Source organism: Citrus sinensis, chromosome 3 (assembly GCF_022201045.2).
Source record: "Citrus sinensis cultivar Valencia sweet orange chromosome 3, DVS_A1.0, whole genome shotgun sequence".
In the NCBI taxonomy this organism is placed as follows: Eukaryota; Viridiplantae; Streptophyta; class Magnoliopsida; order Sapindales; family Rutaceae; genus Citrus; species Citrus sinensis.
This window is the reverse complement of record NC_068558.1, coordinates 43,868,199-43,889,198: the sequence shown is the minus strand read 5'-3', so window position 1 is coordinate 43,889,198 and position 21,000 is coordinate 43,868,199. Positions and strand designations below refer to the sequence as shown.

Genomic DNA, 21,000 nt, shown 5'->3' with positions numbered 1-21,000 from the left:
TTGTTACAAATTTGGCTTCATCCTTCTTAATCCACACGTACGTAAACGACGAAAATTCTGCCTTTAAGTAATATTAAATCATTCATGACTGGTTCTTAATCAGTCCATTAACTAAAGTGATACATGAACCAAAATTATGTAATTAATATTTTCTCATTAATGATGATTTTAGAGTATTGACCAGAGGCTTAATTAGCTTCTTAGAAACCGTGGGCGGACATGGAGTCATCAAATCAAAGATAAAAAGGAACTTACTAATCAGTAATAGGAACGAGAATGAATGATATATTTATTTGTTTAAATAAGAGGTGGAATTAGAAATGAATTCCACCTAAAATTGAGAATAATTACTGGAGTTTTTCCATTCTTAAAGTGATTATACTAACTCCACTCAATTTTGAAACCATTTTATATGTATTTGAAAAAAAATTTCTTGCTGACATTGCGCCAGCCACTGCTAGTGCTATTCCCGCCACTACTACTATTGTTGCTTCCCAATTCCCGCCACTACTACTGTTGTTGCTTCCTGCTGCTGCCACTGCTGATCGCCGGTGATGATGATGATGATGATAATGATAATTATTATGGATATTATGGATAATGATAATTATTATGGATATTATCATTACTATTATTAATATATTTTGTTGTCGATGATGATGATTAATAATAGTAATTATTGTTGTTATTATTATCATTACGATTATTATTATTATTGTTGATAATAATTTTTAATAATATATTTTGAATAATAATAATCATAATTATTATAACAAATAAGAAGAATAATAATAATAATGATAATAATAACACAATTATTATTATTATTATTATTTTAATAATTTAAAATAGTTCATTCCAATTTTAAGATAAAGTGAACACATCGATAGTAATATAATTCATTCTCACTCTTATTTTTCATTTTGATTCAAGCTCATTTCAATTATTAATTAGTGAATGCACCATCAGTGGAAAACGAAATGGATGATTTGCATGTTTCGATGTAACAAAGAAAAGAGATAGAATACAAATGTTACGTACGCACACAAGACTCGTACGTGTCTTATTTATAATTAGACTCCCTAATATCCTTTATATTACTATGTTAGGAATTCAATTAATAAAATACATCTACGCTCGCTCTGTGAATGCTTCAGCGTAGAATTATGTCATTATTGTGCTCCACGTACACATATTCGACAGTACCAACTAGCACCCGTACGTCTGTTAACAAAACACTTTCCCTCTAACAGAAACAACCGTCTCGCACGCATTGATGCTAATTTTAAGTGCAAAGAAAGTATCAACCGTACATAAGACACCATAAGTCTTCACTAGTATGCAGGTAACAGAAGTTTTAAGCTTTAGAAAATTTTCCGACCAAGACAGCTTTTAAGCTCAATAAACAACTTTTAAGCTTTGTGATATCTAAGCTTTGAAACAAGGGCCAAAAGAGATTGTGAAAAAGATAAGGTGATGATATGACGGAAAACAAAATATATATATATATATATATAAATTAAGGGGACCATCTTTATAGCTCCCCCACATATATATATATATATCTGCATGTATTGCCAAATTAATTGCAACAAAGATTAGACAATCATTATCAGACAAACCGACAACGGCTCGATGCTATTGCACGTTCATTATTATTTTTATTATTAACTACCGAAAACATCCGCCCACCGCCGGCGGCGGCGGAATAGTCGTTTTACCGGCGTCGGGCCATATCCGCATCCGGAGGCGACATGAGACTGACTAGAAGATCAGCAAAAGCGCTGATGATGAACTTGTGTGTGGTCTTGGGATTTAAGGCGAGGTAGCACAAGAGAAGCTCATGCAAGCAATCCCAGTTGGCTTTGACGTCAAACAAGTCACGTGCCTCCACCATCTCTTGCATGGATCGCCTAAAGTCCACGTACGGGTCCGGCGAGTCTGTGGGGACCGCTACACTATCTCTGACACAGCTTGTACTTGAACCTGATTGATGATTATTCATTGGGCTGACAGTATCAGAAGATTCTGTGGTGGTTGCAACGGACGGCGTGGATTCGACGATGGAGTTGGAGCGACCCGGGGAGGTGAAGAAGAAGCGTTGTGAAGCAACAACCGTGGCGAAGTCGGGTTCGGATTCGGAGTCGGGTTCGGATGATAGAGTGGAGGAGGAGTGAGTGCGGGCTGAGGGTAATTTGGAGTTGGAAGTGGAGTCGTAATCATAAAGAGAGTTGAAGTTCCTGATGAAAATTGACGACGACGGCGATGAAGGAATAAACGGACGGCTGTGATGAGCAGCATGATCTGGGTTATTTAGTGGGGCAGCTGGAGATGATGATGAATCACATACGGCCTTTGTGAAGCACATATGAAGGTTTTTTCCCAGTGTGCTTGGCATTTTTTATTTTTAAGTTTTTGGGAGAGATGAGAAATTGAAGTGAGAAGAGAGAATTTGAAGGGGAAGCTCTCTCTTATCAATGAGTGTGTGTGTGTGATGAGATTTGAGAGTTACCCGCTTCTTGTACTCTCGGGTCCAAGGGCGACTAGGCAGCCGTAAAAGACTCGACTATTTTAACTCTCCACGTTCATCACACGCGCTGATCAGATGGGTATTGGTTTGTAGGAAGTTATGAGCGCGTGAGGGGAGGAGGTTTCTGAGTGATACTAAACTGATGTTTTAGGTTGTAAGCAAGCTGCACATGCAAACGGGTGGGGAAGTATCCGCACAGAGGCGCCTTTGTTTTGTATTTTTTTTTTGTTTTTAAGTTCTGTGCTTTATTAAACAATACGAATGATAATAAATTAATAGGTTCTTTCTTCTTTTCTTCAATTTCTTATAGAGTGGTCGCAGTCAGTCTAATATCGATGATCATCTTCAGCTAAATAAAATAAAATAAAATAGGAAAGTGGTATATCAGATGGTTGTGATTATCTTATCACTTTAACAAGTTCTCTCTCTTCTCTTTCCACTGGGTCCTTCTACTATTGCAATTTTATGCTTTATGTGTGTGTGTATATATATATATATATCCAAGTGCAAGGAATTATATACAGTTATTTTCGCTGAATAAAGCTGGTAATAATTGAATTTTTATATACAAGTCTCAAAATCTCACATTTCCGTAGTAGCATTCTTCGCATTTTCCTTTTAATCTCTTGATATAACGTTTAACTTGTGGGAACATATTAACATTATTGCTATTTTTTTTTTTATTAAACTATTTGGATTCGCATTCTTTCTACTGTATGATATTTCCAAGTCTCGAACCGATAATTTGAATTAAGTTAGAACAACCTCATATCAGCTAATCTACATGCTTGTTGGTAACATTATTAATATGAATAGCAGCAATTCTTCGGTCAATTACATAAATAGTTGAACGGGTAAGTTGGATTTGGTAGTTAGGTTCTCGTTTAGGAGAAATTCTATAATACATTTGACGTACCATGTTTGTCATATATCAAGCAAAAAATGTCATGACATGTATACATTAATTTTGAAAAACCATCATGCAAGTGGTAGTTTTATTAAATTCAATTACACATATCATGCATGCATCAATTGGTCATAATACATCTCAGGCATTTTAGAATTTCTCCTCGTCTAGAGACCCTGACAGTCATGAAAAGAGAAACTAGACATGGCAAGAGGTTTGGAATCTTGCCACGTGGTTAATCGTAACTCCAATTATTAGGGATATCGCCTATTTTGCCAAATCAAGAGCAAATGTTTAATTGCTCATCGAAATTGGCCTGCGACAGATTGTGCAGATTTAAAATAATTTGATGATGTATTTAATAACATAGAGTACCTTTAACAAAAATATCTCTGTAGTTATAATTAGGGTACTTCCCCACGCAACCAAACACTGGGCTCTCCGAATTACTCATTATAAATTTAACTCATTAAGTTTGTAATAATTTATTTATAATAGCTTTTCCCTAGCTAGAACCATTAGTACAAACTATTGTTATTTCGGATTCAGTAGCTATTTCACCATCGAACAAAAGTACGGGTGGAATTTGTTTTTTCAAATATATATAAAATAAAGTATGTCTTTCATTAAGGACCAATAATGGTCAACAATATAAAATGCCACAGGGGTATAAATAAAAAATATAATGTCACATGAGCATAAATACAATATGACTAATACAGGATAACTAAGCTTAAGCACAATATATAGGATAAGACCTATGACTAATGCAGATGGAATTCCTTTTCCAGTCAGAGAAAGAAAATGATAATACAAACATAACATAATACACCATAACACGATACTAACTATGAACACAAATAAAAGCTCAACAACATAACCACTCCATATAGAGTATATCCCTGACGAGTCTCTTGACAAGCCCTTAACCCATGGCATCGGTAACTCACACCAGGTCACTTGAATATTGATGCACCACTATTAGAGCCATTCATCAACTCCAATATATACAGACACACCCTCCTAATTCGAACATTGACACAACATCATCTACGACCATTCCTGATCTTAAGATGAGTAGTTAAACAATACCCAACAAACAACAAGAAAAACAAACCTCCATATAGAAAATATAAAAAGCAAATTAGAAAAATTAAAACATCAAAATATAAATAGAAGATTGAAAATAAAATAAAAGAAAAAACCAAATACAAAAAACCAAAAAAAAAAAAAAATCCCCTCCCCAGCCAGAGAAACAATGGGTGGAAGAAGTTCAAGGAAACAATGCATAAACTAAATGAAAAATGTTTAAACTAGCTTTTGGAAGCATTTGCCAAGAAATTCCCACGAATGGTTCCTTCACATTCCACTATTAAGTCAATTCGTTTGTAAATGTTTTACAAATGTGCTAATTGTTTGCATATTTAGTCATTTACTGAAAATCATAAAAGAGAATCTGTAAAGCCACTTCTAAACGTTTTTGGTCAAAAGTTGTATTTTACATTATACCCAAGATTTGGTTACTACTATTGTAATACATAACCTTAAATTTGTACGCAAAAGCCAAAAGAGAAAATGTAGTGATGCTGATGATGACAATTTTACCGATTTGATCAAACTAACAAATGTGCAAATGACCCTCCCCATTAACCACTTTTAAGATTCATTATCATATCTATAGGTGCAATTCTCAACTCCAAATATTGTGGGTCCTATGTATTTTCATCTAATTAAATTGTTAAGCCAGAAAGTATATATGTATAAACTAAGTGGGCACAATGAGTTTGTGACTTTAGAACAAAAAAATATATTGAAATTAGATTAAGCTATGGTAGATTATTAGCTAGTAACATGCTAACTACATTAATGCTTCATTTTGCATTATGGTGGCGCGGCTTAATAGTAGTTATTGTAAAATAGAAGCTCAATATGTGAAATAAAATTGACAATATTTGATAAATAAGAATTTAAGAGTAAAAATCCGTGAAATGAATCAAGGATAACATAGGTTTCAAACAAAGCTTCCATGAAATAAATTATCACTTTAATCTAAACTATAGTTTCAAATGCTTATCAGACACTTTATAATTATGCCTTGAAAACTACAACCGCTAAACAAATTAAATATCAAACCAAGCCAAAGCTAAATCTCCAAAAATTAATATATCTGACTTATGTAATTAACTGGTCCCAAGATAGCTATAGGCTGAGCCAAGATTGGCACCTTCTTGATTGTGTCCACATTTTAAATGATACATGGTTATGTTATTTTTCAGTCTATAAAATTCGTGCAGCTTCAGTATTGCATTTTTTTTGGGGTGGTTGGTGGGGGGGGGGGGGGATCAATAAGTACAAATACAATTATTTATATTTTTTCTTGCCCATGATGTAACAAAGAAAGCATTTTTGGGACTCGCTAATAAGCAGGGTAAAATTTTAGAGAAGATCAGGTGGCTACAAGGATGGTCCAACGAACCCTAAAACGGTCACGCCATGGGCACATGGGTGGGGTTCACCATGCTTGCTTGCACCTCCATCCATTTAATCTAACTAATACTTTGCTTCTGTTTATTTCCAAATCTCTAACCACCAACAGTTCTGGAAACTGTATGCATCAACCCCGTTTTGTTTCCAAGAAAACTACCCCGATTTCCTTGCCCAAAGATTCAACTTCAAGCATCCTGATAATATCCAGATGAAAAAAAATACAAAAAAGGGAAAATAGAGAAAATACCCCAAAAAAAATTACTGCATTAAAGTTGGCATTATTCTTTTTGTTTTTTTAAAACTTTGTCTGTATTTTATAAAATGTGAGCTTAAGTTAATTTTGTAAAAGACAATAATACATTTAGGGATGATTTGAGATTTTTAAAAGGAATGATTTGAACATAGTGAATTCAAGAGATGGGTAATCCAAAATTTATTCTTTACAAAATGAGAGCATCCAAAAGTAAAAGAGAATCATTATATATGCTTGTCTTGTAGTTTTTATCGGCAGCCCGTCCCAGCTGTGCCTATTACGTTACCAGCCGGAATTTGCAGCCAATTAAGTTTGCACTGTTAATCAATTTCATACCATTTTTAGGCCATGCAAAAAAGTGAAATTTCTACCAGACTTGTAGTTTTCGGGGAAGAAAAGCTGCTGCTTGCATTACATAGTTGCAAAAGTGCTTTTTTCTTTTTACCTTTGGAGAAGGACCATACATTGTGTGACCACTTCCAGAGAACAAAGCTTGTGTATGTAAAATCACCATCACCTGCATTGTATTTCTGCATAAATAATTGTAGAATGAAGTTTCAAGTTTTCGCTTCCCCCTCCAACTTAAGGCTGCTTTGCTTTCAGTACTCCTCGCGGCTGTTGATTTCACTTTTCCTCTGAACAATAACGGAGCTACGATTAAGGTGCTAGCAAAAAATTAATTTCACAAATGGGGCATTCACAAACACACGTGATCACAACAGTGAGGTACTAATATAATCAATAAATGCTTTATCCAGTACGAATTTTATCATTTTATGGGTCATGGACAGTCAAGAAAGTCAGTGCATAATCATAGTGAAATATTAATAATATTATAAAATAATTGAAGATAGGTAGCTCATGCTCAAACTTCTCATGTGTTAGGAGGAACAAGGAAATGATTGCGATTTGAGGAAGAGATAATTGACATGCATACATCTACGAGGCAAATAGGGCAGCACAGCACAGCAGACTGCTGCAAATTCAGAGCATCTTAATCAGTATTATTATTATTATATCAGATCACACAGATGAGCTGTAGCATATTGTCTTTGCTGGTAGTATCTCTTCTCTTCATATAAAGCCAGCTGAATCGTACTTGTCAGTGAAACTTCTGATCCATCAAGCTGCGTGACATTATTGTGTTTATTTCGTATTTTACTTATTTCTTGAGTAGTATTAAAAACAAATACCATAATTATTTGAAGCAACAGATTTGTACTTTTTCGGTATTGCTGCCTTGGATGTTGTCCAAGCAGAAATCCTTTTAATTGAACTAAAAATTCACCCAATTATGAGATAAGTCTGTACTGTGTGTTCCGTACTAATAACTTTAGAAAATAAATTTTAAAGTAGTTTCATAATTTATGATGTGTATGTATATTTCACATAGTCAATTTATAAAGAGTGTATTGCGCACACCACCTTAAAATTTAAAGAGTGATGTTATTTGATTAAAGACAACTATAATATATAATGCAAATTTGAAATTGCTTCCGCCGCTCAAAAGCCGTTCACTTATAAACTAGAGGACATGCATCTGTAATTTGATTAACATTCAGAGAATTCATAACTTGAAGATAGACACATTAATAGATGCTCTGCAACATTTGTTTAATATTTGGCTTACTTATTTTCAATCAGCCCTTTCTGTTTTATATTTTTTTTACTTTATTATTTCCATTATTTATTTGCGTACTTTGGATACTTTGCAGTTAGATCCACAATCTGCTATCAATATTTATACACTCTAATACAAGAAGTATTCTATTTCCTTATACTTTCATTATTAAATTGTTATGATTTTTCTTTATTTATTTTAATGGCTCACCTCACAAAACTTAAATTTGATACTCTAGTTACTTGTGGTGAAAATTATTTATCTTGGTTCCTTGACGTTGAAATTCATCTGGATACTATGGGCCTTAGTAACACAATAATTAAAGTCATGAAAAAATAAATCCCTTTAAGATCGTGCAGAGAGGATGATATTACCCATTAAGTAACCTAATGGTAGTACGGTCTCTTGATCCTATAAAAATATATTCCATCATAAAGAGGATGACGAATAGATACTTGTTTCGAAGGTACCATAACTAAATACAATTAGTGCCCTAATTTTAACCGAATGTACTAGAATGGATAATTGGATATAGCATTTTCTATTAGCATGTTAGCTAAATTTAGTTCTAAATGAACCAAAAGAGTGAAAAGACAATAGAATGGTTTTAAACATATTTTTTGTTATATTTAAGAGACAATCGATTTGGGAATTTAACGAAAAATTTAGGTCTTGTTGGTTACGCTATTATAAGATATTTGTTTGATCCCCATAGGACCAATTCATAAATATAATATCTTTTTTGTACTTTTGATGGTACAATGATTTCTAGGAAATCTACGAAGCAAACTTTTGTTTCTAATCCTCTAACCACTCTGAAATCCTTGCACTGCATGAGGCAAGTTGAGAATGTATATAATAAAGGATTGTTATCTATCATATCCAGAGTGCCTGTAAATTATCTTTCAGTATGGGCGACACAACAATAGTTTATGAAGATAATATTGCTTGCATAACTAAACTTCAAAGAACTTATATTAAAGGTGACATGACAAAGCATATACCATTGAAGTTTTCTTATGCTCATGAACTCCAACAAAACAAAAATATTAAAATATGGACATTAGACAATTTTATTAATGTATTAATCAAAGCTCCACCTAGGTTTTTCCTGAACAAGATAATTCACTTTCTCTTGCTTTAGGTTTTTTTCTAATAAAATTTTTCCTAAACAAATGTCAAGTACAATAATCAAATAGTGGATATTTAAGAGGGACCAAGATCCGGTGCTGATCTGAGCTTGTCCTGAGCACCAGATCAATGGTCAGTAATTGTCTTATGTGGGCCCCAAGCAATTGCTGGCCACTGATCCGGTGCTCAGGACAAGCTCAGATCAGTACTGGATTCGTTTTCATTCAAGAGTGAGTATTATGAGATATGTCTATCCATCTCTTAATAAAAGTAATGCGTGTTTCATACTAATGACATTAGAAAGTGAATTCCAAAAGTAACTGCATGATTTGCAATGCGCATGTAGTTACATGTAACACACATTGAGATTCAAATTCAATATGTCGCTATTTGATCAAAGTAATTATAAGATATAATACGAATTTGAAATCCTTCCACCGCTCAAAAGCTGCTCACTTGTAAACTATAAATAGCGGACATGCATCTATAAATTGATCATACAGATACGTGTGAACACAAGCTCTGCAACATTTATTTTATATTTGGCTTGTCTATTTTCTATCAGCCCTTTCACTTTTTAAATACTCATATTATCTGCTTTATCGTTTTCATTGTTTACTTACATGAATACGCCCCAATTTGACCCACAACGACTATGAATACCTGCAAATTAGATCCACCACAACAACTTAATTTTGAGAGAGCATTTTCTTCTTGGACGAACAGTAGTATAGCAGAAAATCCTGACCAAACGTCCAACTCACTCCCGGTCCTATTTGTGGACCTTCAAGCCCGTGAAATCTCATGCATGGATTATGATCGAAGGGTGGAACCCCTTAAATCTCTTATATATACGTGTGTGTGCGTGTATCAGACCCCCTAATCGACTCGAGGCCGTGTCTTTTTGCCGTAATGTTTTCATTCAATTAATTTCTATGCCGTGTCTTTTTAACTTATTTTCTTTTGTTTTCAAATGATATACTCCAAGATTCGGTGCTCAAGGAACAGGAGCTTCTAGTAATTAATTTTAATAAAAAATAAAACAATGATTAAATAACAAGGGATAATAAGGTGTGATGATGAGAGCAAAGGTTAGCTCCGGAAAATCAAAACCATGAGCTCATCCAACGCAGAATCCATGTCAAATTATACAAAGATCGGAATTCCAGTTCCTGCATAAAATGCAAAATTGGTCTAGGCAGAATATAGAAAGCATGAAAAGGAGTACAAGCTTATCTATATATTACATAAGGATACGCACAGGCACTGGTTATTTAATTATTATATTAGTTTGTTACAATACATACACACTGACATGTTGCTTTATTCTTATGAAACCCACGACTACGAACTCAATCCTCAAACGTATAGAACATACAAAACTATAGTATCATTTACTTTGATTAAGTCTAGCGGCTGCAGCCATGGAAGACGCCACACCTCCAGGCGTGGTCCTCATATCGGGCTTGTTCCTTATCTCTGGGCTTATTATTCCTTCAGCGTCTTCACGGGTCACTGGTTTATCATCACTCAGTTTTGTGGTTGCATCCTGCCCAGTCATTGATAAAAACTTTTCACATTACATATCTCCATTCTCCCACCGCAGACAATTAACAGTTCAATATTAATTAGTTCGATGAACAAATAAAAATTAATTCATTACCCCCGAGACATCGGAGATGGTAATCTTGTCACTAAAGAAGGTTGTACGCTCATTTTGAGTGGCAGCGGACTGTGCCCTGGAACCAATCCCACCAGGTTTGATCTCATTAGTGGCTGAAGCCCTCGCCTCGGCCGCATATATAGCTGCCGCATCTCTCTGATCCACCGCTTTGTCCCCCGCCGAAAGTGCTGTTGCCTCTAGAGCTTCACCAATTGTAGATTGATCGCGTCCAAGAGCTGCTCCGCTGGCTCTTGTTGGCACCTCTGGTGTCGCATATTGCGCCAAAACCTGTCAAATTAAAAATGAAATCAAATGAAATTGATGGTTAGAACAGTAGCTAATACCTACTAATTTTTTCTATTAGCTAGCATGAGGTCACTTGGGGTATACATGTGTACATACAAATTAATGTAATTAATAGTGTCATTAACTACTAGAGAAGACTGATCGTTCGTGTAAATAAACCTGGTCACCAATTGCTTCTGTGATGATGCGGTTACCATCTGCGACTGTACTTTCAGAAACAGTGACGCCCTGGTCCCGGGCTATATGCGTGGCCGTCGAGTGGCTGGTGAAACCAGCCCTCTCGTTGGCTTCGGCCGCTGATTGCATGACAGCAGCAGGGCCGCCTCTTTGGGTCTTTCCAAGGGCCATGTTCTCAGCTGCCTGCATGGCTGCTGCATCTCTCTGGGCAACGGGTTGGGATGCCAGCTCCCCAGACACGTCAAAAACGTCGCCGTAGTTTATGGGCCGATCATGATCATGCTGCGGCCTTAGTTTTTGTGGTTGTTCTTGGCTCAGTCTTTTTTTAACAAGTGGTTTGATAATGAGGATTCTTAGGGCGGGGTAAGGGGGCTGCTGTTTGAGTACGAGGCCGGAGTGTTTAAGAATTTGTGACAGGAGCTTGTTCGTTAGTTTACACGTGTTGGAATGGAAAATGGATAACTGGATCACTGTGAGATAGAGGGTGACAAGTTTCACGTCCAGCTGTCGAGAGATTTTAGAAGTCATAACAGTTTACCACCTGTTGCATGCTTTAATTTGCTAGACTCTAGATGGCTCCGATAATCAGAAAACCGAATCTCCGATTCTTGGTTTTATGCTATCTGAAAATTACTAATGTTCGTGAAGTTATTAATTGATTGGATAAATATTTTATTGTAACTTAATTTAGAACTAAAGATTATCACTGAATGATTCGGACGGAAATGAAATTGCTTAAACTGTTGCCGCTACGGGGCAAGTCCTTGAAGCTCTTATCTTATGGAAAGCTTTTTTTAATTTACATAGAAATTACTTTGTATTTAATACTTTTTTCTCTAATTAATTAAATAATACAGTCACTATATGTTGACATAATTCTTATTATGATTTGATTCACAAGATAAAACAATAGTTTTCGGCAAGCAACACAGACATAGCATTCTCAAAAAAGGAAGTAAAAAAAACCAACGTAAATTAGTGAAACCGATCGAGAGGAGCCAAGATTTGACGAGTCTATTAATTATTTTAGAAATTCATTGAGACAGAGAAATTACGACCATAAGAGATTCAACCGTTCAAAACTTCAAATAGGCAAGCACTTAGCCCCAAGAACTTAACATTAATCAATATTACTAGTCTAACAGCCTTTACAGATATTTCATTTAAAAAGCGAATGTTGAGACTTCAAAGAGAGGGCAAACGTATTAAGTATAATAATAATGATTGTATTAACAAATGACTGGGAAGAGAGGGCAAGTTTCGAATTGTTGGAATACTTCGTCATCATTTGAATTCCAACTGTTACGTAGCATTCGTTTATTAAATAATAAATTTTATGATTAGTAAAATTAATATTCTATCATCCAATAATTGAACGCCACATCCTAAAACTTAATTTTTTGGATCATTTGTATTACTCAAAGCTTATGCACAAAAAAATTATGACAAAAAAGTAAGCAATACTCGGAATAATTTGATTTAAGATTGGTTATTGAACGGCCAAAATTTACCTTCACACGTATTTTTAATTTGTGGAGAATTTGTCACGATCGTTGGCCTTGAATCCGATGGAGTGTGTACCTAAAAAAGGTACTTCGACGCCCAAATTAGTGTTTGATTAAGATTTTAAAGAAGGAAGAAAAATAGAGAAGATGGGTTTCTCTCTAGATATGAACAATACTTTTTTTAGAGGTCAAAGACCCCTTTTCTCTTAGAGATGAGTCTCTATTTATAGATGACGAGCGATGTGGAATTAGGGTTTTGCTTTAAACCATCAATCTAACGACACGTGTCACCCATAATTTATGTACACGTGGAGGTGAATTTGATCTAAGGAATTATTCCACCCATGTGCTGTGTGTTTCCTAATTACTTATTTGACCTTTGGACATGATTTCCCTGAACTAATGTATTACGGAACTAATCTCCCCCTCTTACCATTTTTATAAGCTCCGGGAGAATTTTTTTCCTTAGGTGTTATTCCTCCGGAATAGCTTGGGCGTTATTTACCCTGAAATAGATTTTGTTATCTAATATATATGATTAACACATGGCATGGTTAGGTGCCTTTTGGAACATAGCACCTACAATTACAGTTATTTTCTTCTTTAATTCAGTAAATCAATACAATTATCTATGTGAGAATACCATTGCAACTATAAATAAATATAAATACACACACACATATCTCTATGTTGCTTTTGCCAAATATTAATAATTAAAAGGTGGCCCAAATATTATTGGAGAGACTGATCTTGGGACTGAGATTCTTTTCTTAATTAGCTACAGGTTCGGAGAATGGGGCATACGATTTACCTTATCTATCGGAATAATTTTAGCACAAAAATACAAACCAACTCTAATAAATAAATTATAATATATTAATCATTTAATACAATTATATATTGATTAATTATAATAATTTTTTTAAACGGGGGATAAAATGAATATTTTTAATTTTTAGAGGGGCAAAATAGTCAATCTTGAGAATGAGAGTTTGATTCCTACCTCCCTTAAGAATCAATCTCTTATTCTCCATTCACATTTTAGGTGTGCTCCACGATTCTAATTTTGATTCTTACCTCTATTTTGTAAAGTAAACATTATCAAAGATTTCAATTCCGAATTTCGATGCTCCAATCTAAGAAGTGAAATGCATCATTAGTGTATAAAAAACTATAAAGAATCCTACTTGTGACTTTTTCGCTACAGCAACCTTGTGCTTTTGCAGGACTTGGAGGACGAAGCAGTAGCTTTCGTTCTCTGGGTTGAGCTTGGCCCAATTCCTTGATTTGTTTGAAGCCCAAGCTATGTCTCTGTTGAACAGTAGGCTTAAACGTGCTAGTGCCCATCTATCGGCAGTCCAGGGCCTGACCCTAATGCCTATGAAATATGATAATAATACTTACTCCAAGAAGGCAACAAAATTCGTGCAGCAAAGCACCGAAGCTTAGTTTTAAAATAACAGATCCATTTGCCTACGAAGCTGTAGTTTGTACTTCGTAGACGCGATGGACTTGACAAGGAAATTGCTCGGTTGTGTAGACATTATTGGGTGAGAAAGGTGATGTGATTGAGCATGATAATGAAGCTTCATTGGCAGACAAAACTAATTGACTCTGATTTTGTTCCATCATCATGTTTTCTGTATAAGTTGGCATTTTTGTGCGATGATATTTGGTATGACGGTGATCTCATCCTCGTTTTGATGATTGACCCTCTACCCTCGATCCGTAACATATGATTTATTATTCATGAACTGAATAATCTTGTGTAAAATTTGAGTTGCCTAATAATAATAATAATTTGAGTATGTGGCAAAAGGTTAGAGATTTTGTGGAGATTTATTGGAGTATTTTACGGAATAAGCCTACGTGATAAATGTACTCTATTTTATTTTTAACCACAAAAAAATTTTGACTGATCAATTTTTTCGAGTTAATCAAATAAACATGTTTAAATAATAATAATAATAATAATAATAATAATAATAATAATACTTATTTAATGAATGAATTCCACTTAAACTTTAATTAGGCAAAAATTTTTATTAGTTAATATTTTTTTGATTAGCGAGATTCAAGCGAGGCATGAGAGTGTATTGCTGCTATAGATGTGAAAAGATATCAAACTGAAAATAATGGACGAAGACTTCAGCATTTGAAGATTTGAAATAAACATAAAGTAAATAAAATTAGGATCCGGCTACGGTGCAACTGTAGTACCGTGTAACAGTTGCATATACCCGTTGGATCCACTTAGATGGGTGAGGTCCATTGAAATCCAACGGCTGAGTGCAACTGTGACACGACACCACAGTTGCACCACAGTTTTTCCCATATAACTAATCGAAGAACTCTCTTTTTGGTTTCTTCGTTTTGCTAATGTACAATTTTTTTTTAAATTCTCTCTCTCTCTCTCTCTCGTGAATCTCTTGTTTTCCTTATCTATTTCATCTTTTCTTCGTATTGGCTCCAACAATGGTAAGAATTACTGTCATCCACCCCTTAAAATGATAGTTTTTGTCAATCATAATAAATCCTTTTTTTTTTGTAGTGTATGTTTGGTGTGTGGCAATCTTATAGAATCGAAACTTTTAAGATTCAAATCTCTAAGAGTTCGGATGGAAGAATATGGGTTGTTCCAGATTATTCATTATAGCTGGAGTCGGCAAAATGGGTCAGGAGGTCATGTTCGTTTTGTGTTAAATTTAAGTCGATTCAAGTACGACATATTTAATAATCGTGTCAAAATTTTGAGACTCTAACCTGGCACGAAAAATAAATTGGTTACATATCTATATATTTTACCAAATTTACATTAAATATTTGCATATATATATATATATATATATATATATATATATAATTTATTGATATTATAAAATATACATGTTTATTAATATTTTACGTATTTATACTATTAAAGTTCTTAATCTAAATAAAATTTCATAAATAAAATATTGTGTATATCCTTTCAAAAAAATAAAAAGAGATAATCATGTCCAATATTTGAATTTTAATGACAAGAAGTTACAAATTAATATTGAATAGAAAATATAATAGTATCATTATTCAAGTAAATGAATCAAAAATTTTAACCTTAATTCAATACGTGAAAAGATTGTGTCGCCTCAAATTTGGCCTATTTAGGGTGTGTTTGGGATTAAGGTTGGGCTACAGCACTAAAGTGTTTGGTAAACACTAGCTGCTGTAGTTTTTAAGCTATATTGATATGATTTTTCATTTGTATAATATAAAATTTATTATATTTTTAATATTTTTATCAAAATTATTATTTAAAATTTATATTTACTATATATTATTAACTTTTGTTTCATAATTACAGTTTTTTTTTCACAGCAGCTGTAGCTTAAAAGCTACAGCACCTCAATCTCAAACGCACCCTTAATAATTGTGTCAAATTTGACAATACATACTCATTTACTCATGTCATGTTTGTGTCGAATCGTATTAAATTTTACTAGTTTTAATTTCAGTGAAAATCGGAAAAATTAAAATAAATTTTACATGTTCGATTTTTGAAAATCGAACGGTGGCGGAAATGTTAGGTGATAGTAAGGGGAGTTGTGGGGAACCGGGACAAACCGGTGGATAGCGTAAAAGGCTATCGGGTAACTGTCGTTTGTGGCACTTTCCCTCCCCACACTTTAACTCAGCTTGACCAGCTCTGAGTTTTAAGTCTCCACAACAACCCCCTCACCGGTCCCATTCTCGATTTGTCTCCACTCACCATTCTTCGAATCACCGAACAACACATCACCGCCTAGACCGCTCGGACAATCTTTGATGTTTCTTACATTTTTTTGTAAGGTAACACTTGCCTGATGAAAAATAGCTAATTAGACAGATGTCAAGAAAAATGAGATCAAACATTCTATCATACGTAAAGGGAGACTCTCACATGCTTTGTGATTGATTCGTGTATTCATGAGTGAACTAAGCAACACAACGCTCCCTCATAGCTCAGGCCCATAACGACTCAATTTCACTTTGTTAACCGATTTTCTTATGGAATAAACAGTCATTTAAGCACCAATAAGCCTTTGGTCTAATGTGAGACTACTGTGAGAATAAATGTTCAAATTTTATAAAAGTAATTATGAGAGTTTAATAATTAAACCGAAGTAATTTTCTCTCTTACAAAATATTTTAAGTTTTAGGAGCTTAAAGATGATAAGAAAAATATTTTTCAAATATAAAAGTATCCTAGTCCTCCGTAATGAAATTAAATAAAATATTCTCAATTATTCCCTTTTATTTATTCATTGTTCAAGTTTATCAGTTATATAACTAAAGTCGATAAATAGAATTCTCTTCTACTGAGAGAGCCTTCATTTTAGACAAAAAAAAAAACACAAATGTATCTTTTATCATTTATTTTAGTTTTTTTTTTAAATGAGGGGAAGGAAGATTATTTTTTATATGTATAAATAGAAAAAAAATTTAACGAAAATATCTTTATTTTAACAAAGTGATGATGATACCAACAAACAAAATACAATTTTCAATGCAATAACAAATAAAAATAATAATCTCAAATATAATAAAATCTTCTTTTTTTTTTTACTTTAGTGATATCCTCATTAGAGAAGAGCTTTATATATATAGAGTAAAATTTTATTAAAGGATCCTTCAATAAATTAAAAAAAAGGTAAAAGATAAGAAAAACACACATTTCAATGCAATTTATCTTATCTTGTAATATATTAATTTTTTTTTTTACTTTAGCTTATTTTATATAATGTTAAAGTAAGAGAACCATGTATATCTAATCATTATCTAGTGAGAGTTCTCTTTATATGTATATGTTTCTTTATTTCTTTTTCTTTTTTTGTATGGTTATTTTCTTATGCAGACGATCTCATTTTTTCTGTATGCGGACACATTGTTAAACTTTGCGGTTTAATAAAATTAGGACAAACACTCTAATAAACCATATGTTTTAATAGCGTGTCTTCATTAAAGAATTATTATACATGTTGGGTTCGTGAAATTTTTTCTATTTTTCAATAATTAGTTTTCAATACCGGTAATGGCTTTTAGATTCTGAAAACTACGAGACTGGTGTTCAGGTTGGACTTTTCTAATAGCATCGAGAAATACAATCAAATCTAACCCGCTCGGAGCCAAATGGCGTTGAGCTGACCTCATGAGTATAAACCAAGAGTCTATGTTGGCGACCTGGTTTATAAGTACAACCTGAAACCTATGTTGGTGACTTGGTTTATAAGTAAATCTGGAGCTTACGTGGACGACCTGATTTATAGCTCGAAGCTCATGTAGACAATCTGGTTTATAAATGCAACCTTAAGTTTGTACAAGTAACATGAAAATCCACCAATTTGATCTAAAAGTGAAATAGTTCGACTATAAAGTCATTTGTTCCATCTGAGGATGTGCTAACTTGACATGGAAAATAATTTGTCAGGATAACGTGGCCTATATTTTAGAGAAGTTACATACCACAACTTTTTAAACCGCCTTCAACTAATAATTAGCTATAACTTCTCAAGAAAGTAGGCTAAAACCGAGGAGGTGACCACCCACAACCAAGAGCCTATTTAAGTTGAAAAGGGGTTTAGCAAATTAACCAAAAACTTCTCCAAGTTACCAATCTTAAAGCTTTTTTTACTTTCTACAAAATTGACAACACCTCTATTGGAGAATTCTTGGATTTTAACTTATTTTCAATTCATTCTTTTCATTTGTCTTTCCTTATACACAAAACATTTAACTTAGTCTTTGGAGGATCTATGCCGGAACCCCCACCGTCGTGTCTTAACCGTGTTTTGTGTATGGTAGGTGCAGAAAGTTGCGGTCGGATTGACATTTGATCTTGGATTCATGCTGTTATTCCTTACAAAAAAAAACAGTTGTTGATGCGTTTTTCGGCATCAACAATACATATTATGATATAACATTGGAGAAATTAAAAAAGAAATTAGAATTAATTAATGTATGTGTGAAATATATATTTGAATTTTATATAATTGTCACTTATACATTAATATTTTAAAATAAATGTACATATATTATAATTAGAGATAGTAATGGTACCCATAAATTCGCTCAAACACGCCTCCCAAATACCATCCGTTGCGGATAATTTTGCAGGTTGTGAGTGAGTTTGGTATCACAAATTAAAACTCGCACTAGGTTGTGGGCGGGTTTGGTATATGCCGCCAACCCGCACTTTTTTTATTATTTTTTAAAGTTTAATAATTTTGATACTTATAATTATTATTGTATACAAATTAATTTCATTATATAATTATGGATTATTATATATTTCTTATGATTATTGTATAATTATGTATTATTATATACTTATTATAATTTTATTCTTCATATTATTGTTTTAGAAAGTATTAGTGTTAGAATATCTTAATGTTAAATCATTATTGTAGAAATTGTTTTGGATGAGTACTAATATTAGAGTTGGCAACAATACCCGCGGGGCTCCAAACCCGCGGGGCCCCGCTTAATTTGGGGCGGGTATGGGGCCCCGAAAAACACTGAAAATAAATTTGGGTCTGTTTGGGGATGGGTCTAAAACCCCAAAATTTTTCGGGTTCGGGTTCGGGGATTTTTCCGGATCCCCTAACCCGACCCGAAAATAAAAACAAAAAAAAAACTCTAATTTTTTCCCCCAAAAGAAACCCTAACAGCTCGTGAGCTGCCGTCGTCACTAACAGCCGGTCAGCCGCCACCGTTCGTCGTCACCTACCAACACTCAGCCGCACCTGTTGGTTCTCCTGCCGCAATGCTTTTGCCTTTTCTACTTTTCTTTCTTTGTTTATTTATTAACTTTATTTCTCATTCAAGCTCTGGATACCACCACGAAGTCTGTGAACAACTTAACTGTCTTTTTTGGGTATGGGTCTTCGTGTGCTTTAAAATTTCTGGGCGTTTCAAAATTTCAAGTGAAGAGACGAATTAACAGTGCTGCTGTAGCTAAAACAGGACAGACCATAATGTTTGTAGTGTGTTTTGATGGTGAAGAAATTATGTAGGTCTACAGGTTATTTACTTAAACACTAGGATTTTGTAGAACCGAGGTGCTTGAAAAATACATCTGTAAACAAAAATCTGTCTCCTTCGTTCTAAGCTGTAGCAGCAACAGTAGTTTGAGCAAAAGTGTCGTTTGAGGGGATGGGGGGGATTTATTTGGTTTGAGGTTTTGGGATGCATGGAGGGAAACAAAGTTGTGGGGTTTGTAATAATTGAGCAAATGGGTTTGTAATAATATTAGTCTAATATTGGTGAATAAAATAGAGATATTTAAATCTTGAAGCTGGTGCTGAAGAAGAATATAAGATGATAGTTGTTGCTAGTGCAGTAGATACTTTTGCGTAATTGTGTCGTTATTTTTGGATACTATTTTTTTTTATTTATTTCTTCTTTAATTGAAAGTACTTTTATTGTTGAATGGATTTGTGTATTTTATACCTAAATTTAAGAATTGGTGTTGGACTTGTGTTTTTTTTAATTGAGTTGAAATTTTGATTTTTTATTTACGTTGATTAGATTTAGAATTAAATATTTTATGTAAAATTATAAGTTATTATTAGAAATTTACATACCGGTTTATATAATTTAAAATTTAAAATTTTATTAAAAATATTTTTTAATATTTATAATTTTAAATGTAAAACTTATAAAAAATCTTCAGATATCATTATGAGTTTGTTAATTATCAAAATTCGTGGCGGATAAGTGTTTTTAAAAAAAATTAAAGCCTATCGTGAGTTGTGGATAAATTTAACAATTTAAATTTTATGTGGCGTAGACTTAGTACCTATTGTCATTCTTATTTATTTATTGGATCAAAAATATTTTAAAATGTGTGATTGGGTTAAGACAGATTTGACCCATCGTAACAAGAAGAGCTTTTTGCCTTGTTGCCTTCGGCGTGCAAAATAAAGTAAAGAGTGGGACTATTGGCACCCCTCTAAATATCTCTCAACACCTTTTTTTTTTATTAACCCCATTAAAATATTATAAAATATTATAAAATTCTTTTAACACCCCTTTAATGACAAAAATACCCTTAATTTAATTTTATTAGTGTAAATCCCATTGTTTAATTTTTGATCCATTGATTGTGGTAAAATATAATTTTTGATCCCTTATTTAATTTATCAATATAAAATTGTCTAATATTGTATTGACTAGCTACATCATTTTTTTTTTCTCTATAAAGTCTTCTAAAATCAATTTCCATACAATGAATGCATGCGTCTGAAGAATAGGGGAATTCCTCTTTCCCAGTTATAATAATCTTTCCAAAACTACAAGTTATAGTTCAAACTTTGAGTCGCCTAATTGGCTTAGTAAGATTGCCATGTCCATACCCTGTACCATAGTGGGCACCACTGTGTCATAGGGACATTTCCAAGAAA

General features: G+C 33.5%; 2 protein-coding genes across 2 annotated transcripts; both read right to left on the bottom strand.

Moving 5' to 3' along the window:
- Positions 1 to 1,482: 1,482 nt before the first annotated feature.
- On the bottom strand, positions 1,483 to 2,718 carry LOC102608819 (transcription repressor OFP16-like). Its single transcript, XM_006479636.4, has one exon. It carries the CDS (start codon positions 2,396 to 2,398, stop codon positions 1,718 to 1,720), a length of 681 nt encoding a protein of 226 aa, XP_006479699.1. The 5' UTR covers positions 2,399 to 2,718; the 3' UTR covers positions 1,483 to 1,717.
- Positions 2,719 to 10,041: 7,323 nt separating this feature from the next.
- Positions 10,042 to 11,618, bottom strand: LOC102619993 (late embryogenesis abundant protein D-34). Its single transcript, XM_006480035.3, has 3 exons — positions 11,058 to 11,618; positions 10,593 to 10,880; positions 10,042 to 10,478 (listed from the first exon to the last, which is right to left on the bottom strand). Exons 1-3 carry the CDS (start codon positions 11,601 to 11,603, stop codon positions 10,320 to 10,322), a joined length of 993 nt encoding a protein of 330 aa, XP_006480098.2. The 5' UTR covers positions 11,604 to 11,618; the 3' UTR covers positions 10,042 to 10,319.
- Between the last annotated feature and the right edge of the window lie 9,382 nt (positions 11,619 to 21,000).